At 44.2% G+C, this 23,413-nt stretch overlaps 1 protein-coding gene across 1 annotated transcript in view; it reads left to right on the plus strand.

Moving 5' to 3' along the window:
• The window catches only part of ALK (ALK receptor tyrosine kinase), a 666,217-nt gene that overhangs the window by 177,311 nt on the left and 465,493 nt on the right, over window positions 1-23,413 (plus strand). Inside the window, exon 2 of the mRNA XM_053891034.1 lies at window positions 13,099-13,218. Within this exon, the coding sequence (XP_053747009.1) occupies window positions 13,099-13,218 (120 nt within the window). The remainder of the gene's footprint in view (window positions 1-13,098; window positions 13,219-23,413) is intronic.

A 23,413-nucleotide genomic window follows, 5' to 3' on the forward strand; every position in this document is an offset into this window, starting at 1 on the left:
GTCTTTGTTCTTGTGACTTCTTTAAAGCATCTGCCAGAGCAGAAGTTCTTCGCCCCTCTGCCCAGTGATGCTGAGGTACACAGCAGTGTACCTGCCTCCCCTGGTCTCTCTGCATTTATATCCCAGCTGCTCTCAAGTCTGCTGGGGCCAAGGCCTCTGCTTCCTGATAAAAACTAACCTTTACTCCCTGCGAACCTGTGTTGACTTTGCCATTGGGCTGAGAGCATCTCAAGTTTCCTTGGTTTTAGCATTTGTGCCCCAAGGTGTTAGCTGCCTGGTGTTGCCCACCCCCACCTCCCCCACCATCAAGTGGTTCTGGAGAATGCCTTTTCTTAGTCCTGAAGAGATCTCATGGGTGGAGAGAAAATCTCTCCTGCCCTTCTCAACAGACCTTAAGCCAAATGCTGTAAGTGTGAAAACCAAGTCACAGAACCATGCACCACAAAGTGTCAACACTGGATTTCTGGGTGCCGGAGGTGGGAGTCGTGCTTATTTTCTTCTTCAGAAGTTCCTGACTTTTTCAAATTTTCTATAGTGAAACTGAAAGTGTATTTTAAAATATATTTCTAATAGATGCACTCAAGATGTGCTTCATGAAGGCAAATAGCAGCTCCGACATTCCTTCACACTTGCTGGCTCCAAATTACTGCCTCTGCTTTCAGAGCCAGGCGGTTTGGAGGGGGCGGAAACCAGGAGGGAGGGGGCAGAGGCAGCCGTGTGGGCCATTGAATTTCCTCTTTTCAGACATTTCTCTGGCAGCTAATTCCAGGGTGCTCATCTGTATGGTGGCGGCATGACTTTCATGTTTTCCCCAAGGTGTTTTATGGCCTTTTTACAGTGGTACTTTGAATAACTTTCTCTCGGTAACTTCCGAATGGTGAAAAATATCAGATGATTTCCCTTCTCCCTCTGCACTCTCCTTCTCTTTGTTTCTGCACACTCCTCATTGTTAGTCTCTTTACCATCTCTTCCCTTCCCTTCCTCCCTCTCCTTTTCTTTCTCTTCCTTCTGCCCGTCCCCCCACCCCCCACTTCTCTCTTCACCTAATATTTAAAGCAAAATAAAATATGGCGGTGAGAAAGAAAGGCTTTGGTTGTGTCGGCCTGGGCCTTGGTGAGGGGAAAGCAAATATGGATTTATCATCAGGAGCTAGATGGCAGGAAGAGTATTCCAGGGTCAGTTTCATCCCTTCACTTTTCCAGAAGGGAATTTAGTTTTCAGACCCATAACAACCTGATGTGTCTTCATCTGACTTCGTCCTTAAGGCCAGGGTAGAATTGCCTGAGAAATTGATGCCTGAACTGGGGCCCTAAAGTGGATGAGCAGAGTTAACCACTTAAAGGGAGTGGGACAGGGAGGCAGGGCACACAGGGAAGGGGTCTGTTGGAACCCAAGTCTGTCTCAGTCCAGAGTACTGGCTCCTTTTTGGCCACCAAGAGGGGTGAGGTGTTACTGAGGACCCCTGCTGTGGGGACCAGTGAGCAATGCCACAGTGCAACTCAGAACCTCTTGGCGACGATGTTGATTGCCCTGGAGAACAGGGACATTGAGTGGCACACAGAAGAGAGATTGGTCAGATCACAGATACCTGCAGCATTCTCCTAACTGAAGGCAAGGCTTCCTTCAGGTCACCCAGGAAGGTCACCTAGAAGTATATACTTTTAGTCAGGGCAGCTAGCTCTCCACGGCCTGAAGCTCAGCCGGCACTGTTTCCATGGAGACCACCACCAGGCCTGATGCCTTCCCCATAGATGGGGCCTTGGCCTGACCAGGGGAGGGTTGCATAGGGTGCAATTTGTCAGAGGCCTGGCAGTCTGAGGGAGGACGTGCTGAGGAGGAAACCCCAGGGGAATAGACCTGCAGAATTTAAGCACACAGGCATACACCAAAGGGAAGGGCTGGGTTCTGGTGTCTGGATTCCAGGCCTTCTCCCTCCAGGAAGCTTGGCTTATGGGCTGAGTGTCATAGAAAAGGCAAAAGGATGACCAATAGGACAGAGTAGTCTTACCAATGGGGTATAGCCTGTCTGTGGTAGTCCAGGTGACCTTCCTGGGTGACCTGAAGGAAGCCTTGCCTTCAGTTAGGAGAATGCTGCAGGTATCTGTGATCTGACCAATCTCTCTTCTGTGTGCCACTCAATGTCCCTGTTCTCCAGGGCAATCAACATCGTCGCCAAGAGGTTCTGAGTTGCACTGTGGCATTGCTCACTGGTCCCCACAGCAGGGGTCCTCAGTAACACCTCACCCCTCTTGGTGGCCAAAAAGGAGCCAGTACTCTGGACTGAGACAGACTTGGGTTCCAATAGACCCCTTCCCTGTGTGCCCTCCCTCCCTGTCCCACTCCCTTTAACTGGTTAACTCTGCTCATCCACTTTAGGGCCCCAGCTGAGGCACCGGTTTCTCCGGCAATCCTTCCCTGCCTTAAAGCTGAAATCTAGTCTCTTTTTTATACTTTTTCAAAGGGCCGTGTGTCTTTCCTTCATAACACATATCAATGTTGAGGCATTACAAGGATTTGTGAGGTGGTTGGACTGCTGTCTGCTACGCTACCACACTCTAAGCTCCTCAGCCTGTGAGCTCTAAGAGGGTAATGTCTAATTCTGCTCACTAAAGCATCCTATCTGCCAAGGGCAGAGTTTGGCACATAGAAAATGCTCAATAAATATTCATTTATTGAATTAATCTTAATTCCATTCTTTTTCACTCCAGGACCTTGGGCAAGTTACTTAACTTCTGTGAGTGTCATATCCCTCATTAGAAATGGGGATAATAATCCCCCATTCAGAAAATTGTATAATTTACATGGGACAGTGATTGTAAAGCACCCAGTATGGGGCTAGCATGCGTAATAGGCACATACGCGGAGTATTGGTTTTTTCCTTGGTTTCTTTTTTCATCCCCTAATACCATAGAGAACAGAAGTTTAAAGGTTTAAACAACAAAAATACATGTCCCCCTATTTCTTTTCCCCTCCTTCTTTCTTTATTACCTTCTTCTGCAGTTTGACGAGGCACAGAATGAAGGCTCCAAAGATCAGATTCTTGATTTTTCACTAGTGAGATGACCCTGGGTAAAGCATTGGCTCTTCCTTTGTTTCAGCTTCCCCATATGTGTTATGGGAAGATGTAGACAAATGGTCCTTAGAGCCCTTCCCAACTCTCACCCTGGGTTTCTGCATAGGGGTCAAAGGTAACACTGACCATAGCTGTTCACAGTGTAAGATGAAGGAAGCAAAAAGAGCAGCCTCAGAACAGGGAGGAGAAAATTAGGCTATTAGCCTATCTATTTTAATACAAGCTGAGTTTATTTTAGTAATGCAGGTGAAGAATGTTTTAAAATGCATCATCATGACAATGCCCCTTGGTAACAGCCCAAGGATTTCTAGTGTATCTTTCTTCAAAAGAGCCCGAGGGCTTTGTATATACTGCCTCATTAATTCTCAGAACATCCCTAAAGTTGGATGGAAAAGCATGATGAGTTCTGTTTTATATGCAGGGAAACAAAGCTTCAAAAAGGTTAAGTAGCTTACCCAAGGTCGCACAGTAACATCACTGTTCCCAGGAACCTGGGTCTCTATTTAGCACACCAGGCTGTTCAGGCATTCTTCTTCCATTCTCTGGAAAGGAGTCTAGCCATGGGTGAAAGGTCTTTGTTCTGAGAAATGTTTTTGAAGTGTGATTTCCTGGAGGATAGACTCTTTCCTGAAATAGGAGGGTGACAAGTAGATAAAGAGAGATTGAAAGGACTAGAAGTTAGTAGAAGTAGAAAGTGCTCTGCCCCTCTCCTTCTCCCATCCCAAGCATCCTTTCCCTGGACCAGCCAAGGCCCACCTCAAGGGCCAAGCATCAGACCTGGTGGTGGTTGCCATGGAAACAGTGCAGGTTCAGCTTGAGGCCCTGGAGAGCTGGCTGCCCTGACTGAAGGTGTGTGTTTCTAGGTCACCTTCCTAGTTGACCTGAAGGGAATCTGTCATCCTCAGGAGAATGCTGCAGGCAACTGTGATCTGATCAGTCTTTCTGCTGTGTTTAACTCGATGTTGCTGTTCTCCAGAGAAGTCAGCATCATCATCTCCAGGAGGGCTGTGTTGGAGAGTGGCATTGCTGGTTAGTACATATATCAGGGTCCTCAGTCATGCGTTCTGTCATGATACTAGCTATGTGACCTTGCACAGGACAGATATGTTTTCTGGGCCTGAATCTTCTCATCTGCAAAAAGGGTTAACTCACAGGACTATTGTCAGGTAATCCTGACAACAGTCATGATGAATGACTTTTGGGATGAATGACTCCCCAAAGCATCAGTGAGTCAAAAGCTCTTGGTGATTGTGTAAATAATATCCACTCTTCTGGGCTAGAGCTCACCTCTTCTTGCGAAAGTGGGCCATGCCCTCTCCAGAGGTTACTCTGGGAACTATCCCTCCCCATCTTGACACATCAGGTCAAGAGAAAAACCAGTTGTTGATAGTTTGTAGCTTCTTGTTCAACTTAGCCAGAAACTACTGGGCCCACTGGTGGATGGTTGTCCCTACAAGCACTGCCTTATGCCGCAACATCTTTCATTGATGGACTTGGTTTTCCAGGCTGCCTGGTCTTTGTGTCACTTGCAGTACATTAATTATTTACCTTCTGGTAAAGCTCTCTGAGATCACAAGATGATAGTCCTAGTGTAAGTTTAAAGTCTTCCTTTTGATTATTATTCTACTCAGTGTATTTTGGGCAAAGAAAATAGGCTTGAGATCACAATGCAGTAAATTTCATAAAGAGTAGAGTGCAAGAAACCCACAGAAATGGACCTGGGTCAGAGAGTCATGTTGCCCTGTCAGGGTGTGTGTGTGTGTGTGTGTGTGTGTGTGTGTGTGTGTGTGTGAGTGAAGAATCAGGCCACCTGGATAATGATACCCTATCTGTTGCTCTTAGGGATTAGTATAAATGCTAATTGGCTTTCTCTGCTACTGAAAGCCAATGAGTCCACCCTGGACAGATAGGTAGGATCAATGACTAAGTATACCTGGAACAGGGATGGCAGGACAAGAGAAGGCATTACAGATCTCACAATCCAGTCATGAGCTTGGGACACTGAGGCCATCTCTAGATAGGTCAAAATGTAGCAGCTTAGAATACAAATTCTGAAGGGGCAGCATCACATATCACAATGCCTCCATTATCTTGCTTTGGCCATGAATTATGAGTCACTGGTGGCCTACCTACACGTGGTGTCCCAACTGATTGGGAGCTACCTGGGGTCTATGTCCCTGATTTGTCCCTGACCTTGTCCCTAGGAAGAATGTCTTACATGAGATAAAACAACAGCTCCTGTGAGAAGCTTCCCCTAATTTCTTCTAAATCTGTGAGTTTGAAATCTGTGAGTGAAATTAACATACTTTATCTTCTATTGTCATGAACAACCAAGGTAGTTTGAACAACATTTGATAAGTGACCCCAACACCACCATCCTAAGTAGCAGTAAGTCTTGGTGGTCAAGGAGGAAGGAGGGCCCAGGTGATTTTTGTGTTGGTCCACTCTGAATCCCAGCTCAACTACTTTGATGGGCCTCAAGCTCAGAGAAGATGGGGAACCTAGGAGAGGGAGGAATTTGGTTTGGACCTTTGAGGAAAGGCAGGATTTAGGAAAGCAGTAGTTGAGGAAGGATGTATTAGGCAGAGATCAGTTTAGACAAAAGTTGGAAGACATGTGTACTAGAGACTGTAGAATTCAAAAGGATTCTGAGTGGGAAATAAGGCTAAGAAAAAGTATAGGCAGAAGCATGAAGGCTTCAACTTTACACATTTTAACCATTTTTGCAGAAACCTCTTTGTGATTCCCTTTCTGGTGTGGGTCTGGTATACCCTGTAGGTAACCGTCTCCTCAAGGGCAGGAACTGGGCTGATGATTTCCTTTGGATTCCCTCAATATTCCTTAATGCCAGCTTCTCCTGAATGACAGATGTGGTTCACCGCTGAATGAACTCAGCAGCTATACACGAATCCTTTTGGGGTTGGGGAGAAACAAAACACATATGTTGAAACTATGACTTTCAATAGGACAAGAGAATATTACGGGAGATAATTTTTGCTTCAGGACTTGAGCTGCAAAGAGAGAGTGCAAACCTTCCTGGCAGAGTGGAAGTGGGGCTTGGAGAAAGGCGAGGTGGAGTGAGGGCCGCTTAGCTCCATTCACATTCCGCCCCTGACACTAATAGCCCCTCTCTGAATGAGCCAGCTGGAAGGAGATGTGAAAGCAAAGTATGGAGAATCAACTATGTGTGAACTGGAGAAGACCTCAGCTAGCAGCTGATTCAACCCCCTCATTTTCTAGGCCCAGAGAAGGTGTGGGAGGTCTGTGTGTTTAGGACAAAGGACACATCTGCACATCTCTCTCTTTTCTCTGAAAATCGCATCTCTGTTTTTTAGAACTGCCTGTTACAACTCCAGCCTCACCGCTGACTCTAGGAGCAGTGTAAATTCACTGGGAAGGTTTCTTTGGCTGAGCAGGTGTGGGCTCAGCCTGCTGAATATGAAAAGCATTCCCTTGGGCTGCCGGTCCCAGTCAGGGAGGCCTGCCTGGGGCCTGGCCTGGCTACGCCTGCTCACCACCACCATTTGACATTAGGACCACTATTTATTTGACCACATTAAACTTTGCTTTGTGTGACACAAAATCATTGTAAAAGAATGCATTATTAAGTGTGTTTTCAAATAAGGGAGGAAAACTAGCAAGCTGTCACTGATTGTTTTATTGTCGGAAGGAAAATAAATAAGTAAAACGTGTATGAGGCAAGGCAGGAATAGTTCCAAGGAGTGTTCAGAATAGAAGCATTTTTACATTTTATTGACGTAGGTTTGTAAAACATGTTTGCTAGTGAACCCAGGGCATTTATGTAAATAACCATCATACACAAACAGCTCTTTATTATTTACACTGAGGCAAGTGTGATATATTTATTATATAATGTACATTGGCTTAGGAATAAATGGACACACAGTGAGACAGTGTAAAATAAAGACTGGAAATGAAGATACTGGCAATTGACTAAAACTGGAGTATTAGAGACTATGGACAGTTTGCAGAGTTAATAATTAACTGGTAAATAGTACAGGAACAGCTCTAGGGGGGGACTTTTAATTTCTGGACATTGTATTTGAGATCCCTGGACATATGAAAGGCACCAAGACTCCCCTTCATTTTGGATTCTGAAGCAGAGATAGAAGCATAAAACTTCAAGAGTGGCATAACTGATATTTAAAGAGTAGATCACGCACACATTAGCTCATCTGGCTCTTACAAAACCCTGAGGGTTGGTAGAACATACATTATTCTTGATCTTATCATTTTCGGAGCATTGAGGTTTCTCAGAGTATGTGATTAGCATGAAGTCCTATAGCTAATAAGTGCCAGAGTTAATTTCCTCGAGGGCTCTAGTTTCATTCATTTGACAAATATTTACTGAATGCTTACTGTGTGGCAGGCATGGGGATGTATCAGTGACTAGTATAGAAGATACGCAATAAACAAGTGAATGTAAATGTAGGAAATAATAAATGCGCATGAAGGGGATAGCAAGTGGTTTACAGGGAGTGCCATTTCTGGCAGGATGATCAGGAAGATCTTTCTGAGAAGGTGGCATTTAGGCAGAGACCTGGATGGAGAGAAGGAATGGCCATGTGCATTTGGGAAAGAGGAGCTTTCCAGGCTGAGGGAACCAACAGTGCAAAGGCCCTGTGGTAGGAGTTTGCTTGGTGAGTTTGAGAGATGACAAGGAGCCCTGTTAGAACTGGAGCTCCACAGGCAAGGGAAAAATGGCTGGAAATGAGTCTGAGAGAGAGCCAGGGGCTAGATCACATGGGGCCATCAAGGGCTAGGCATGGCAAGAAATGTGAAAAACATTTCAGGGCTGAAAGGACAAACTTCTGTGTGGAAAATAGCCTGAAAGTGAATAGTAGTAGAAGCAGGAGGCCTGCTCGGAGCGTATAGCAGTAATCCAGGTGAGAGGCAATGGGAGAGAAATGGAAGGGGTAAAATTCAGGTAAAGCCAGCAAGATTTGTTGATGAATTGCTGGGGGGGGGGAGGGGAGGTGGGGGGAAGAAAGAAGTCAAGGATTCCTTCTGGTTTGGGCCCAACCAACCAGAAGACTTTTGTCCCCTCTCTATAATCAGAAACACCTAGGTTTAAGTGGTAGGCCATCAAGTGTTTAGTGTTTTGTGTTTGTTTTTAAGTTTATATTTTTTTGAGTGTGTATGTGAGAGGGAGGGAGGGAGGGAGAGAGAGAGAGAGAGAGAGAGAGAGAGGACGAGAACACACGAGCAGGGGAGGGGCAGAGAGAGAAGGAGAGAGACAGAATCCTAAGCAGGCTCCATGCTGTCAGCACAGAGACTGACATAGGGCTCAATCCCACGAACCATGTCATCATGACCTGAGCCCAAATCAAGAATCAAACGCTTAACCAACTGAGCCACTCAGGTGCCCCTAGTTTTCACATGTTAAGTTTGAGATACTTATCAGGCAATAAAATGAAGATTTCAAACTGGCAGTTGGATATATATTCTGCTGTTTAGGGAAGTTCAGCCAGGAGATATAAATTTAGTGGAATTAGTATATAGGTGGTATTTAAAGGTATAAAACTGGGTGAGATCAGTTTGGGAGTGAGCTTAGGTGGAGAAGAGGAAATATCCAATCTCCCCAACTTTCAACAAATGTCTAAAATTAAAACAAAGATAACCCCATCCCCCGACCACCAGAGGTTAAAAAAAAAAAAAAAAAAGCTGAGCATATTTACATGTCAGGCAAGAATAAATTCACTGACTAGTTCTCTAAGGAAGAAAGTCACAGTTTTTAAAGCTTTAGGAATAGGGTTCCGTGGTGGTGATGCTAAGTTGGTGGTTGGTTAAAATAGAATCCTTGTTCATTGGTCAGGAGTCTTCAGTGAGGTCCAGGAAGGGTCTAGTGTCTTGGGGTCACTTGAAATTCATGGTCATTGATCACTGTCAGCTGTTTAAAACCACTGTGATGAAATTCAATATTCAGCCATGAAATCTCCTAGGCATTTGCCACTGGAAAGTTGAGGATGGATGGCTGTGTGGGGTGTTTAGTTTTGTTTTGTTTTATACAGCCTGGAAAATGGGGAAGATCTGGCAAAGAACAGTAAAGAGGATCTGCCACTGGATTAGGAGGTGAGGACTGGGGCAGCCAAGGACCATGTGGTCACCAGGATGCGAGGAATCCAAGAAGTAGGGAGAAGTCGGTGGGCTCACGTTCTTCTGAAAGACATAGTAAGACTGAGGCGTAGTAAGAGAAGGAGTAAGACTGTCCATTGTATCAGCAACTTGGGGTGCCAGTGACCTTGACCTGGGATAGTGAAGACAATTTTGATTTTATTAAGTTAAGGAGAAAAGGGGAAGGAGAAAGTGGAGACAGGAGCACAGACAAATCTTTTAAGAGACGTAGCTGTAAAGGAGAACAGAGTAGGAGGACAATGGCTGAGGAAGAATGTGGTGGTCATTTCTTTAAACATGCTGTATGTTTGCTACGGATGAGATTGACTTGCTAGAGGAGGAAATTGTTGAAGGCAGGAGAAAGGGGGACAACCAATAATGCCCTCAGTCCAGAGTGCATTTGTGTGCTTTTTGCTCTGCAGGTGGTCTTGGCCATCACTGGCCAGCCTCACTTGGACACCTGACACTTCTTGCTCCTGCTTTCCCCTCTCCTTTCCTTCCCACCCCTCTTCCCAGGGTCCAAGATACACTCTTCTTGAGCCAGCAGGTCTTAATTTCATACCTTCCCCCCATACACATGTGCTGGTAAGGCCCATTTCACTCTGGATCCTTACATTTTGAGAGGGAAATACCAAAAAATTAAGCCATTCTCTTGCTTAAATGGATTGCTTCCTATGGCATCTGTGCTTCTCTATGCTGGAACCCCCCCGCTTCCCAACCAATGGTGAGGATTAGAAGAATAGGGGGTGTGAAGGAAACAGAACTTCTTCCCTGCACTTGTTAGATGCAGAAGTGCTTTCTTCTGTATATTCTAAATGATACATAGTCTGTGAACTTTGACTAGAATTCACATCTATCTCAGTGCTTCGGATTTTGGCAAGCAACTTGGTTTAGGTGGGCTGTGTTTCCTTGGTCTTTACTTTTTCAGATGCCCATCTTTTCGGTTGACCCCCCCCCCCCCATGCAGTAAATCACTCACTACCTGTCTCCCTCTGGGGACCATATGAAGCCAGCCTCCTGGCAGAAATTCTGGGAGTTCCTGTAAGGGCAGGATACATATGTCTGCTTTTTCTCCAGTATTCATCTTTGAAGATGCCCCATAATTTATTGGAATTTTTGGATAGAAAACACTTTATGCTTTTTGGGGGGATGACCCACAGTGATGCCCATGACTCCTAACTGGGCCATGACTCAGCCCTCAGAGTCCAATCTTTTGAATGATTTCAGATATTTTTTATCCATCATTATTTAACCTGGCCCTCATCCATATAAAAGTCATCTGCTATTCAGTGCCCACACACAGATTTGTAAGTGCTTCCTGAAGTCTAGTGCCATCCACTTGGTGCTTCTGGTCCAGGAAGAAGTTAGTACCATTCCCAAACTATGTCATTAAGAAAAATGACTTCACTTGGAAGCTGAGACGTATTGCTTGGGCTTGATCTTCCTACTGCTTCAAAACTACTTAAAATTTGAGCTGTGTTGATAGACCTAGAGATACAAATTTTTATTCACATGGAGGTCATTGCAAGGGTTTGGTTGTCAGTCTTCTCAGATCCCTCACACAGTGGCCCTGCTCTGGAGCATGCTCTGTGGTGACCCCTGGCCTTAGCCATTGCCCTCTGGGGGCTTGAAGCCCAATAGAGAGCTGTAGAACCCCTTGCACTGGTTTGTGGGGGTCCATAAGGATGGTGGAAGAAGCATGGGCTATAGCATTAGGCTAACCTGGTCTGTTGACTGTGGTCTTCTGCCTACTGGCCATGTGGCCACAGTCCAGGTGTCTAATTTCTTTCAGCCTCAATTTCCCGGGCTGTAAAATGAGGACCAATGATACTACTATTCACAAGGTTGTTGTGGGAAGTGAATGTAATCACTCATTTAAAGTGCTTAGCATAGTGTCTTGTCCATATGTGCTCGATTCATATTATTAATTTTTTTAAAAAACTGTAATAAACCTCAGTCCTTCCCCCAAGTATACCAGTGGTTTGAGGCATGATGTCTCTTAGCTCCATTGTCCATCTATAAAACAGAGCTGACTTGAGTGTGACATGAGATGGCTTCCTTTTGAAACTTGTTAGCAGAGCTCCTGACCCCTTTCAGCGCACATTCCCCGAGCCATTTGTAGAAATGTTACCAGAAAGATGTATCTGGGCACCAACCAATTCAATTCTGATTTCTTTAGATCAAACGTAGGAGTAAAGTGAAAAACCCTTTCTAGGTACTCAGAAGCCAGCACTTCCAACTCAAATCTTTGGTGGTGTTGGTTTTTGTTTGTTTGTTTTTGTTTTAAGTAGTCTCCAGACCTAGCATGGAGCCTAACATGGGGCTTGAACTCATGACTGTGAGATCAAGACCTGAACTGAGACCAAGAGTCAGACACTTAACCCACTAAGCCACCCAGGTGCCCTCCATCTTAAATCTTTGGAAGGCAGAGATAAAGATGTTTCTTTCAGGAGGGTGACTGTAGAATGCCCATCCTTTTTCTAGCTACAAGGCCACATGCTCCCATGGTCAGCTTTACCTGAGTACAGCACCAGCAGATAAAACAGTGGAGGGGCCTGGAAACAAAAGACTGCTGTGTTCACCCAGGATGGTAATTTCCTTAAACCACGTGAAGAGGGGTTGATACTAACAAGAGGTTGGAGGCAGGAGAATACGGCCCAGTGGAACTGCTTCTGGAGGTGATTTGGAAGAAACAACAAAGCAGACAGACTGGAAAAAGCCTTCTGTGCTGCTTCCTGTTCGTTTTTCTCTTCTTCCTCATCTTTCTCTTCACCAAGTCTCTCCAGCTGGCGTAAGAATTATGTTTGAGTAGCAAACCAGCTCACTCATGGTGGAGCATGGCCTTTTGATACAGGCAAACCTGGGTTCAGCTCCTGATTCCATCATTTGCCCCTCTGAGCCTCAGTTGTTACAGCTGTAAAATGGGGGTGATCCTGCTTATCTCTGAGAGTCAACTGCAAATATCACGTGGGATTATGTGGGTTGAGTCCAGCATAAGTGCCTGGCTCATAGAAGATGCAGAAAAAACCCTAGTCCACCTCCTTCCCTCTTTCCCTCACTCAGGCTTGCTCACATCTATCTCTGAAACAGAGCTGTTCCTTCTTTAACAGAAGAAGCTTTGCCTGCCGTAAAACATTAGCAAATAGTGATTGACTTGGGGGTTTTCTGGGAAGAACTGCATAAGAGCATGTAACATGTGTTCATTTGATTTGTAGGTAATTATAATTACTTTTCACCACACAAAACCCACTCGAGGTACAGTTAAGCAAAGGAATAATGCTGCTTTTGTTCCTTTTCTCTCAACCCTTCTTTCTCTCATGCAAACAAGAACATTAATCCTTTGTGGCTCCCTGGACTGGTGACTGTGGGAAAACCCATCACCTAGCTCTTTTTTTTTTTTGGCCCCTGAAAATAACATAATTGTCAAAATCTCATAACTTCTGAGTGCAATTTCAACCCTCTCATTGATAAGGCAATAATAACCCAAGCAAACAATTTTAGATGAACTAACAAGTCTGAACATAGAGTGGGGGCATTATCTAGATGAAATGAATTGAAGTTCTCTACGAAGTTGTACAAATTCTTATAGGCAGAATAGACTTTGAATAGAGCTATTAGACCAGGCCATTAAGTCTCCTGGCTTCAAGTTAGTCTCCCAGAGATGTTTGGTCACAATATTCAGACTTCTTAGATTTGGCTGCCTGGGTAGAAAATGTGCACTGAGGTGCTTGGGGTCAATTCAATCTACTGGTGGCTCGGTCTTTTTTCCCTGGTATTCCAGTGGATGACAAGAAAGCCTCTTACACACTTCTCCTATAAGCCATATGAGTGACAGCTAGAAAACACACCTTAAGCACATGGGTCAGTATTCTCTCTGTTTTTATGTTCAGGTCACAGCTCCTCGGAGTCACCGACAAACCTGCCTTCTCCTCCTCCTGATCCTTTTGTATGGAATCTGACCTGGATAATGAAAGATTCGTTCCCTTTCCTGTCTCATCGCAGTCGATACGGTAAGTATATATTTTATAGTCAATGTGTAATCACCATCTCATAATTAAGGAAGCTGTGAGTTTTAGTATCCACTGGCACACATTCCAGCCAGGCCTGGCATCTCCAGACCAACAGGTGCATTCTTTATCCTAGATAAAGCCCATGGCTTTGTTGCTACTGTATCCCAACCTCCCAGCCTTTGTGGCGTATAGTGTTCCTGACACCCCTGCCCAATCATTAGATACCACACTTATCTGCATTTTGACTGTGGTTTCTAGACATAGGGCTCTAACTCATGAGTGTTTCTAGCAGTGGTGACCTCTTGAGAAAGGATTGTTGTTATGAAGGTCACAGGTCTTCTGGGGCCCCTCAGGTAACTCCCTGACATTTGGGCAACTCCTTAAAGTTTCCCAGACATGCTCCTAGATATTAGTTCAACTCATGTGATCTGCACCCACTTCAGAAGTAAGGAGGCCAGGTCCCGTTCCATTTTCACAGATGTAGAAACTGAGCTTAATAAGATTGTGCAGAGTGGACTCTAACTACAAAGCCAGAATTCTTCCCTTACATTCTCTTTTCCTCCCAGAGGGGCCACCTACTCAGCCTGCTACATCCTGTCTTAGGAGGCCATATATGTATGGTATAGGATTCTTCATTCTTTCTCTGTGCTAACAGCTAACATTCTAATAGTTCATAGGAGCTGGGCCTCTGCAGAGGGAAGAGCGGGTTTGGAAAAGAGCTGATGTATTTTCAGGTGGACATTTTTTCTTCTCTTGAACTTCTCTAGAGTGAACCCCATTAGAGCAGGCACTAAGCTGCATTTGTTCCCCACTTTATTGTATCACATAGAACATACTCATAAAGGCTTGTGCGTGATGAATGAATACAAAAGGCTTCTGGGGATGGAACTTACTCATGGGGTCTGCTTCAATTAAGTATTTATGAACCTGGTATAGCAGTGAGTTCTAGATTCCCTTCTGGGCATATTTACTCATCCTTATACTCAGTCTCTGCCATTGGACCTGAGCTTTTTAAAATGCACCTAACAGAGATCTTCCACTCACTGCTATCCCTCATGCATAAACGTAGCTAGTCTTGGTTCATATTAACTGTACCTTTCATTTCAAACTTAAAAAAATAAATGCATCAAAAACCCTAGGGCAGTTCTAGGATTATACTCTGCTGGGATGTTTCCTGCTGCTTCTAAGCCTCCCTAGTGGGAGAGGAAGATCAGTAGTTGTCAGAAGATTCCAGATAAGAATTACTTCTTGATTTTATTTAAGCCAGACATTGAGTGTCATTTTGTGATAAGGGCAAGTGTCTATAAATAATTGAAATCTGGTCCTTTGTATCGTTATTGCTTTGTAACCAGATTTGTGATACAACCGGTCTTTGGATAACATTTTGATTTTGCTCTCAAAGTCATTCAGTATCTCTGCAGGATGACAACTTTTATAAAATGCAGAATGTCCAAAAAAGGCATCCTACCTCCTGGATGACACAGAGGGCATTGCATTTGTTCTCTGTAGAGCATCCAGAAAGAGGTTGCAGGTTGAAAGGAGAAAGCCCCTGGAGTTTATTAAGCTGCTCCCTACCACTGCTTGGCCCTGATACACCTACTTCCTTCAGGCCTCACCCTTATCTATGAAATGAGGTAGAAAGACATGCTGCCTTGGCGCAAAAGAGTAGATCAGGAGCCTTCTCAAGAGCCTTTTCGAACTCTCCTTATGGCCTAGTATCCTCATGAATTGCCTTCTTCTAGGCAAAAGAGAGGACCCAAACCATTGGCCAGACATTGCCCAAATGCTGGATGGAGATGCCAAAGGCAGTGCCATTATTGCTATTGATTACAGGGCGGGAAGAACTGATTCTTGATTGGTGGCTCCTTGACTGAGTGCAGTGGTAATTTCAGAGCCTTTTTTACCTTACTATATTTAATTCAGCCACAACCTACCTGCCTCCACCATCACCTCTATGTACCTGGTCCAGTGCCAGATGGGCAGAGGGGATACAAGTACAAAAATAAGTAAGACTTATTCCTGCTCTCTCAAGGCTTATAGGCCAGAATTCCAGAGGCAGCTAGGCTTATTGCTACAGCAAGCACCTCTGGGGGCTGATCCTGGAGCACAGATGTGAAGACTCATCCGAAACCCATTACAGAGCAAACTGAAGGCCAAGACTCCTGTCCCCTGAAGGTTGTTTGTGGGGGCCCAGCCCACATGTCTGTATGAACCAGAGAGGCCAACAGACTCATTGGTGATAAATCTGTACCTTTCAACTGCCGTGAAAGACATTTTAAGAAATGTTAACAACTTCATTAATTTTAAGGCCTCAAACTTGGGCAGAGAAATTTGACTGGAAAATTGCCGCCTGAAGGGATAGTTCTTAAGACAGTGAGAAGTAACCAAGTCTCAGCAAGTCATTGTGGGCGTTTGAGTGGCGGAGTCCCATGCCTGCGTTCTGGGGATGAGGCGGGAGGGGATATTCTGGAGGGGGGCCGCACAAAGGGCCAACAAGAGGGGCCAGCAACAACCTATCCACAGGCATCATGACAGACAGCAGCAGGCCGGCCCTCTCAGGCAGGCTGTCCGGTCCTGAATTGAATGTGGCTTTCTTTTTACCAGTGTTTTATGAGAAGAGACGAGGTGGAGAGAGGCTAACAAGATTTACTCACCCCCAGCCTGTAATTATCTGCTTGAGGAAAAAGTTTGACCTACCTTTTTGAAGTCTTCCCATATTTCTTCTAATTTACATTGGGCCTTTTATGTCGTGTAAAATATATTTTCTTCAGTGGCATTTGGTATCTGATTCCAGCTCTTTCTCGCTTCTTGTCTTGAAGGACTGCAGCCTGCTTGTGTCATCATTGACAAGCAGAGAACTACGCATTCCTCCCCTAAGGCTTGGAAGGGGGGAGGCATCTAAAGAAATACCTTTTTTTCCCATTTTATCATCACCTCTTATGCCTTAAGATTATTTATAGGCTTGGCTAGAGGACTGGGCTCTTGTTATCCACCCAGATAAAAATCTGTTCCAACTGGTAGCTCCAGGTGCTAAGAGACAGAGGGCACTGGGAACTATCATCATGTTGAGTTCTAGAGCCACAGAAGCAGATGGTGTCCTGCCCACTTTAGCTCATGTTTGCCCACGCTGGGTGTGGGAAGAATCAGATCAACATGTAAAATGTAATATAATCAAAGGTTCTGCCCCAGATGAGGAGGAGAAAGAGAATTCCTGTTTATTGAAGAACAAAAATGTTGATACTTTGCAGAACTCTTTCACACCCTTTTTCTCACTTAAGCTTGTTATGAAATTATTTTATATCCCATGTAAATTGAGGGCCAAAGAAGTTTATTAACATGGTCCCATTATGGAGCAGAACAGCAGTTAGAAAAGCTTGAACCCAGATTGTCTGACTCCAAGTTGAGTGCTCTTTCTACTACACCACAAAGTGAATTCACAGATGAAGTCTTCCCTCCACGGAGAAGGCTCTTACTTCCTGGTGTTGGGACTGAATGACTAGTCTGTTACCCAAGAGCTAGGCAGCTATAAAACCAAGACTTGATGTCCCCAAATTGAGACTATTCCAGGCAAGCCAGCTAGTTCATCTCTTCCCAAACAAGGGCACCTTGGGCAGTCTTGTGTGCCCTACCATAGACTGTGGTCTCTCTTAAGGGTTGAATTGTGTTCCCCCACAAGAAATATTGAAGTCCTAACCCCTAGTGCCTGTGAATTTGGCCGTATTTGGAAATAGGGTTTTTGCAGAGATCATCAACTTGGGTCCATACTGCATTAGAGTAGGCCTTAATCTAATATAACCAGTGTCCTTTTGAGAAAACAGAGACGCAGACACAGACACACAGGATGGACACCATGTAATGAGGGAGGCAGAGATTACAGTTATGTATCTATAAGCCAAGGAATGCCAAGGATTGGCACCAACCACCAAAACCCGAGAAAAAGGCATGGAACAGATTTTCCCTTAGAGCTGTCAGAGAGAGAATAGCCCTGCCAATGCCTTGATTTTGGACTCCTGGTCTCCAGAACTGTGAAAGAATCAATTACTGTTATTTTAAGCCCCCCAGTTTTCTGTACTTTGTTATGACAGCCCTAATAAGGTCATACAGTTCTTTGTCCCTCCACTCCTCCAATGTCTAGAACATTGACTCCTGGAAGAGAAAGATTCCCCTTAATGCCCAACATCAGGCTACAACAAAGCCATTGTTAGACTTTAAATAAAAGTTCTATTAAAACTTTTTATGCTTTCAAGTCCATTGGGACCCATCCAATTTGAGGTCTGGTGCTATTGGAAAGAAAGAAAAATTCGACTTTTTAATTACTTTCCCTACTGCCACTACAGGGGCCACTACTGTGGTCCTGTTAATGTATCAATTTCCTTGATTGAAAAGACTGGGTAAATTAAACATATCTCTCTCTCGAAAAAAAATCAACCTACCACAGAATTGAAAATGGAAAACAAAAAAGCCCACAAATGCCTTATGGGATTTGCTTCATAGTTCAGGCAGGAAGTCAGTTTGATCACATTTCTGAAATTACATATTTAATGTGGCTGGACGTGATCATCTATTCCACCCTCAAGTGCCTGGTGTCAGTGAAAAGCAGTTCCCAGTTCCCTTGTGGACCTCTGTCAGGGCTGAAAGCTTTGTTTCCCGTTCCTCTGCCCTGACAGGCCAGGACTTCTTGTGTTCTCTTTCGACCCTGCTCCATTGAACTGGGAAGTCAAGTTCATTCCTAGTCCATGCTCTTGTATTTTAATCTGTAACATGGTAAGTACAAGCCCTGTGAATGCATTCATCAAAAAAGACTGAGTCCCAAGGGATACAGCAATACTGCTGGTTATATAAAACCAAGAGCAGGGTATATCTCTCACCCTGAGGACTGTTGGCCTGCTAGAGGCCAATGAACCCTATCCATGGAAATTAAATAACAAGCAGATGGCTTAGGTGTTTCAAGAAAAGACTTGTCTAAAATAACCCACTTGATCATATACCCTACCTTTAAAATGAAGATACATAGATCCGCTCAATAAATACCAACAATTTATCTCTATGTTAGTGGCAGATTGGGTAAAGAGAAGCAGAAAAGAAACAAGGCAGATTAAAAGATAAAAGACTGATTGACCAACTGACACAGAGGCAAGAAAAACAAGTTAAAAAAGAGCCCTTTAAAGCAATTGTCACAGACATGGGGAAAGGTATTGACAAAAGGGAAAGAAAGAAACAGATGAGGGAAGAGAGATAGAGATGCACAGAGAGAAATACAGACAGATTAACGTGGAAAGGATCACTCAGCCTGTCTGGTCTCCTGTCAATGTGTTCTTTCTCCTGCTAGCATGGTCTTAGCAGTCCTACCTGGGCAGGTGGTTCCCTAATACACAGTCCAGTCGTGGCCTCCCCACTGAGCATTGTTTCTGTATCCCTACCTGCCTGAATCATTTCCCCCTTACTGTGTCTCTGATGCCACAGGGTATGAGAGAGTGGGTATAAACACTCTTGGAATACCAACTGTATGTTTGGTTCTGCTCTAGGCATAGCAGTGATAAAGACATATAGGACACACTCCCTTCCCTCAAGAACTCTCAAGGAAGAGGCAAGCATGCCTGCACTATGACAAGTGCAGAAACAGAGACATGCTCAAAGTTCCTGAAATGTAGGGAGAGACGTCCAGTTCTGTGGAGGACTTAAGAAGTTAGATGTCCTGGAGATGGAGATAGCTCAGTTGAGCCTTGGACCCTGAGACCAATGAGAAGGGCATTCCTGGTGCAAAGGCATGTTCAGGAACAGGTCAAGCTCAATACCAGAGGATATGGAGGACCTTGGAGGAAGCAGCAGCAGTGTGCCTGGAGAAAGTTACTTCCAGATGTACTCAGGATTTAGACATGATCCTACATGTGAAGCATAGGTTGGAAAAGGAATGGCAGGATGGGAGTCTGGGACAGATTCTGGCTATAAGTTGAGCATGACTTGGTTGTCCATCCAGGAGCGTCCAGCTTGGGTAATTGAGTATTTGGACATTGTGTTAACTGAAACAGGGAGGAGGATAAACAGTTGGCAAGGAGAAATGGTGACCAAGACCTTAAGAGAGGAGAAGGTGGAGAGAGCTATGCTGAGCAAGTTATATTTGAATGTCTTCAGGGACATCCAGGTGAAGACAACAGGTAGAGAGTTGTAAATCTAGGTCTTGGCTTTGGGGAGAGGTGAGATAGAGAGTCATTAGCATAGAGGTTGTGGTTGAGGCTGGTAATTGGAGGATGAAGATCCCGGATGTTGGATTTAAGAAGTAAACAGAGGGGCACCTGGGTGGCTCAGTCGGTTATGCGTCCAACTTCAGCTGAGGTCATGATCTCGTGGTTCGTGAGTCCAAGCCCCATGTTGGGCTCTGTGCTGACAGCTCAGAGCCTGGAGCCTACTTCAGATTCTGGGTCTCCCTCTCTCTCTGCCCCTCCCCTGCTTGCACTCTGTCTGTCTCTCTCTCTGTCTCTGTCTCTGTCTCTCTGTCTCTCTCTCTCTCTGTCTCTCTCAAAAATAAATAATAAAAAAATAAAAAAAAAAGAAGTAAGCAGAAGAAGAGAAGCTTGACACACAGAAATGGAGAAATAGGAAATGTGGGAGGAGAAATAAGAAATGGTATACTCATAGAAACTAAGGTGGTAAAGAATTTTAGGTACAGAAATAATCAGCAGTGTTGAAGCCACCTAGAGATAAAGTGGAAAAAGGACTGTAAGAGCCTTTTCTCACCTTGATAAATACTCCTTATGTTTTATATTCTTCCTTTCCCCTGTTTCCTACTTTCTCATTCCATTGTGTCCCCAACTACTTTGTTGTTTTCCTTCCCTTGAACCTTTCTCCTTAGAGCCTACCTGTTCCAGCTTGCAAGGCCCAGCTTAGTCCCTGCTTCCACTGCATTGTTTTCACTGAGTACCCAGACTACACTGATGTCTCTTTCTCCTTGGAATTTTTGTATGGAAAAATTGATGGAACTTTTTGATAACATTGGGTTAGTATAATCCTTCTTCTTGAAATCTGAGAAGATTCTTATACAGGGAATGGTTATTTCTTGAACATCCCAAATTCTCCATGAAACTCCATTGGATGATGACCATCATCACAAAACCTGGGGCTTCCCTCATGCTTCTTATCAATCAGGTAACTTTCCTAGGTTATAGTTCATCCCTTCTATGTCCCAAGTAAACCAAGTCAGCTGATAAAGCAATCATGGATGAATCTAATTTGATGAATCTAATTTACCCACTGGAAGACAAAAAACGTGATAAAAATCACTTTTATCTGTTATCTAGGTATGTATGTATGAATGTATGTATATATGTATGTATGTATCTATCCAATCATATATTTACTCATCCAGCAAGTGTCTACAATTTGCCAAGCTCTGTGACCCTGCCCCTCATAGAGATTTTGCCCTAGTTCGCTTTTATCATAGGTCCAAGATAGTCCCAAATATCCATCTGAAAGGTCTTTCTTAAGTACTTGTATGATTGTTTTGTATATGTGTGCAGACCCCTGGGTCTGATGATCTATCAAACCCAATAGGAAGGTTTGCGTGGGAAATAATACTTTTCAGTTTTAGCAAAGACTTAGTATGTCTGTTAGATAAAGAGAGCTTCTTTTTGGAAACCATCCAGTAAGGATTACCACCCAGTAGCTGGTGACCACATTAACCCCAAATTAGAACAGCCCACGAGGTTGTAGACCTCACTCTGTCCCTGTTTTCTCACCAAGGAAAGTTGTATAATGTCCTTATGAAGTACTTTGTATTTCTGATGTCACACTTTTCAGTGCGACATATCTTAAGTTATTTGTGGCCCTGAGTCATCATGATTCTGAGACTGTAAGCTCTTAGAGGTCAAGGAATCTACATTTTGTTCCCTTTTGCATTTCCAGTGATTAATCCACTGTTTTGCAGTCAGTTTAGCTCCTGATAAATATACAGTAGATGAAATAGCAACATTTGCTGAACAATCCAGGGGCAAACCAGGAATTTGGGTCTCTCAGTTCCCAACTCAGCTTTTCAGCCCCTGAGGATCTCTGTAAAGGGTAGGGATGTTCCCACAGCCCTCTTATTCCTAAAGTCATATTAACTGGTTTCAGGAAAGACATGTGTCTAGGGGAGAACAGTTCCTTTGGTTTAGAATTAAAAGCTATGACATTAACTACTTTAGGCAGGCTTATTTTTTCTCTATTCAATCTAAAAAAGCATATTCAGCAGACATGAGTGAGCTGAGGAATTTTTGTTTTGACAGCTTTGGGACATCTGAGATATTGTATACAGAGCATTCCCAACCAGCTCAGAAAGATGTGTGTCCAAAACATATGCAGGAAAATGACTGATCAAGAATGAGAAAAATGAGAGGAAATCCTCTTAAAATGAAATGTTTTGTCAAGAGCAACCTCAGATGCAAACATTTATGCCAGAAGAGACCTCAGATTAACAGGACTTTACCCAGTCCACTTGAGTAGATGCCTAGAATAATTTGGTTTGTTAAAAATTGTGAGCTGTCAGGGCCCATAGTGGTCTAGTCAAATAGCCTCATCTTACAGATGAGTACACTAGGCCCAGAGAGAGGTCAGCAGTCTGCCCAGAGCTAGTGGCAAAGCTGAGATTCAAATCCAGGTCATCTGTTTGGAAGAGCCCACCTTTAACCCTTCCAGTGCAGTAGACGCATGGGCGATGGTTCATATTTTCTCAGTACTTGGGCTGCAAAGCATCTCCTCACACATCACTCCCATCTGTTGCTTTCTCCATCTCATCATTTTAATTCCTTAGGTCTCCACCACTCCAGTGGGTTCATGATGTCACAAGGGTTACACCAGTATAGGGTCAATACCATCCTGGTGTGGATGGACCCTCGGCCAGGCCCAGTCTGGTTACCTCACCATCACGTGGAGAGCTTCTTAAAGACAAGATCTGGGGTCCAGGAACAGTAGGACTAGGTTTGGGAACCGTAGCTCTTCCATTTAGCTCCTTGTTGCCTTTAAATGTCCTGTGTAACATCCAAGCAAGCTGTCTGCCAGCCTCTCTGTCTGTAAGCAAAGCACAGAATGGTGGGGAAGAAACTCAAGTTGGGATCTGAGATGTGAAATTTGCAGCTCAGATTCCTGTGAGTTTTATTACCTTCAGCCAGTAAACTACTCCCTGATTCTGTTTGTCATCTGAAAAATGGGAATGATTCCTAATTGACAGCATTGCTGTAAGTTCTGTGAGGACAGATTTCCAGATGCTGGAGCACAGGTGTTTCACCTTTGGAAGAGGAATGAGGCCATTCCAGTGAGAGGCCAATAGCCTCCATTTGGGTGGCCTGGCTCTACTTTGCTAGAAAGTTTTTCCTTAAAACTCTTAAAGTCCCTAGTTTTTCCCTCTAGAAACTGAAAGGACTTTATATTTAACCATGATACTCTCCATGCTGGGATTTAATCCTATGTAGCCCAGCTTCAGAATTCATAAAACTACACGAGAATAAGCGATACTAGTTCCCCATCTGCCTGGAGTAACATTATTCCTTCATATGTTCTTACAAACTTCCTAGCTTAAACCTATCCCATGTTAAAATCTTTTCATTCATCAAGATGCAGCCCCAAAATTGCCTCCTCCATGAACCTCAGGTCTTCCCAGGCAGAAAATCTCTCTTGTTCTGTGTCCCCATGGCCTTACCATGTCTGCCAACTGTGAGAGTTAGGTGTGAGAAGTCTATCTCGCCACCCTGGAGTGGGAGTCCCTGAAGGGCACAGGGTCTGTTCTAGGACAGCCTTGTATCTGTGTTCTGAGATTGGCATCGGGTGGGGGAGTGGGGGGAGCCCCATGGTAACCTGCAACATCTAGCAAATCTTCACCATTAGAGACCAGAAAAGTGGGGAGGGTCATTTTTTCATGTTCTGAAGTTGAGACCATTGATGACCATCAGTCTCTTCTGGTTATCATGGATGCCATATTGCTCAGAGCTCTTCTCCAACCTTCTGGTTTTAGGGATGATCCTAATTTATGGATGTCATGCTGAGCAGTGTACAAACTATTAAGGTTTTGAACATGCTCTGTGGGATCTGCTTCATTTGGTTAGAGATGATCCTGAAAATCACAAGGAAAGAACTGGACTGGAAAAGTCCAATCTGGGTTCTGGTCTCAGTTCTCTTACTTATCCAGACCCTAGGCTCTGCCACTTTGGCCAAGTCACATGAGCCTTGG

The sequence above is a fragment of the Panthera pardus genome, unplaced genomic scaffold, assembly GCF_024362965.1.
Source record: "Panthera pardus isolate Hobbes unplaced genomic scaffold, ASM2436296v1 HiC_scaffold_26, whole genome shotgun sequence".
Lineage (NCBI taxonomy): Eukaryota > Metazoa > Chordata > Mammalia > Carnivora > Felidae > Panthera > Panthera pardus.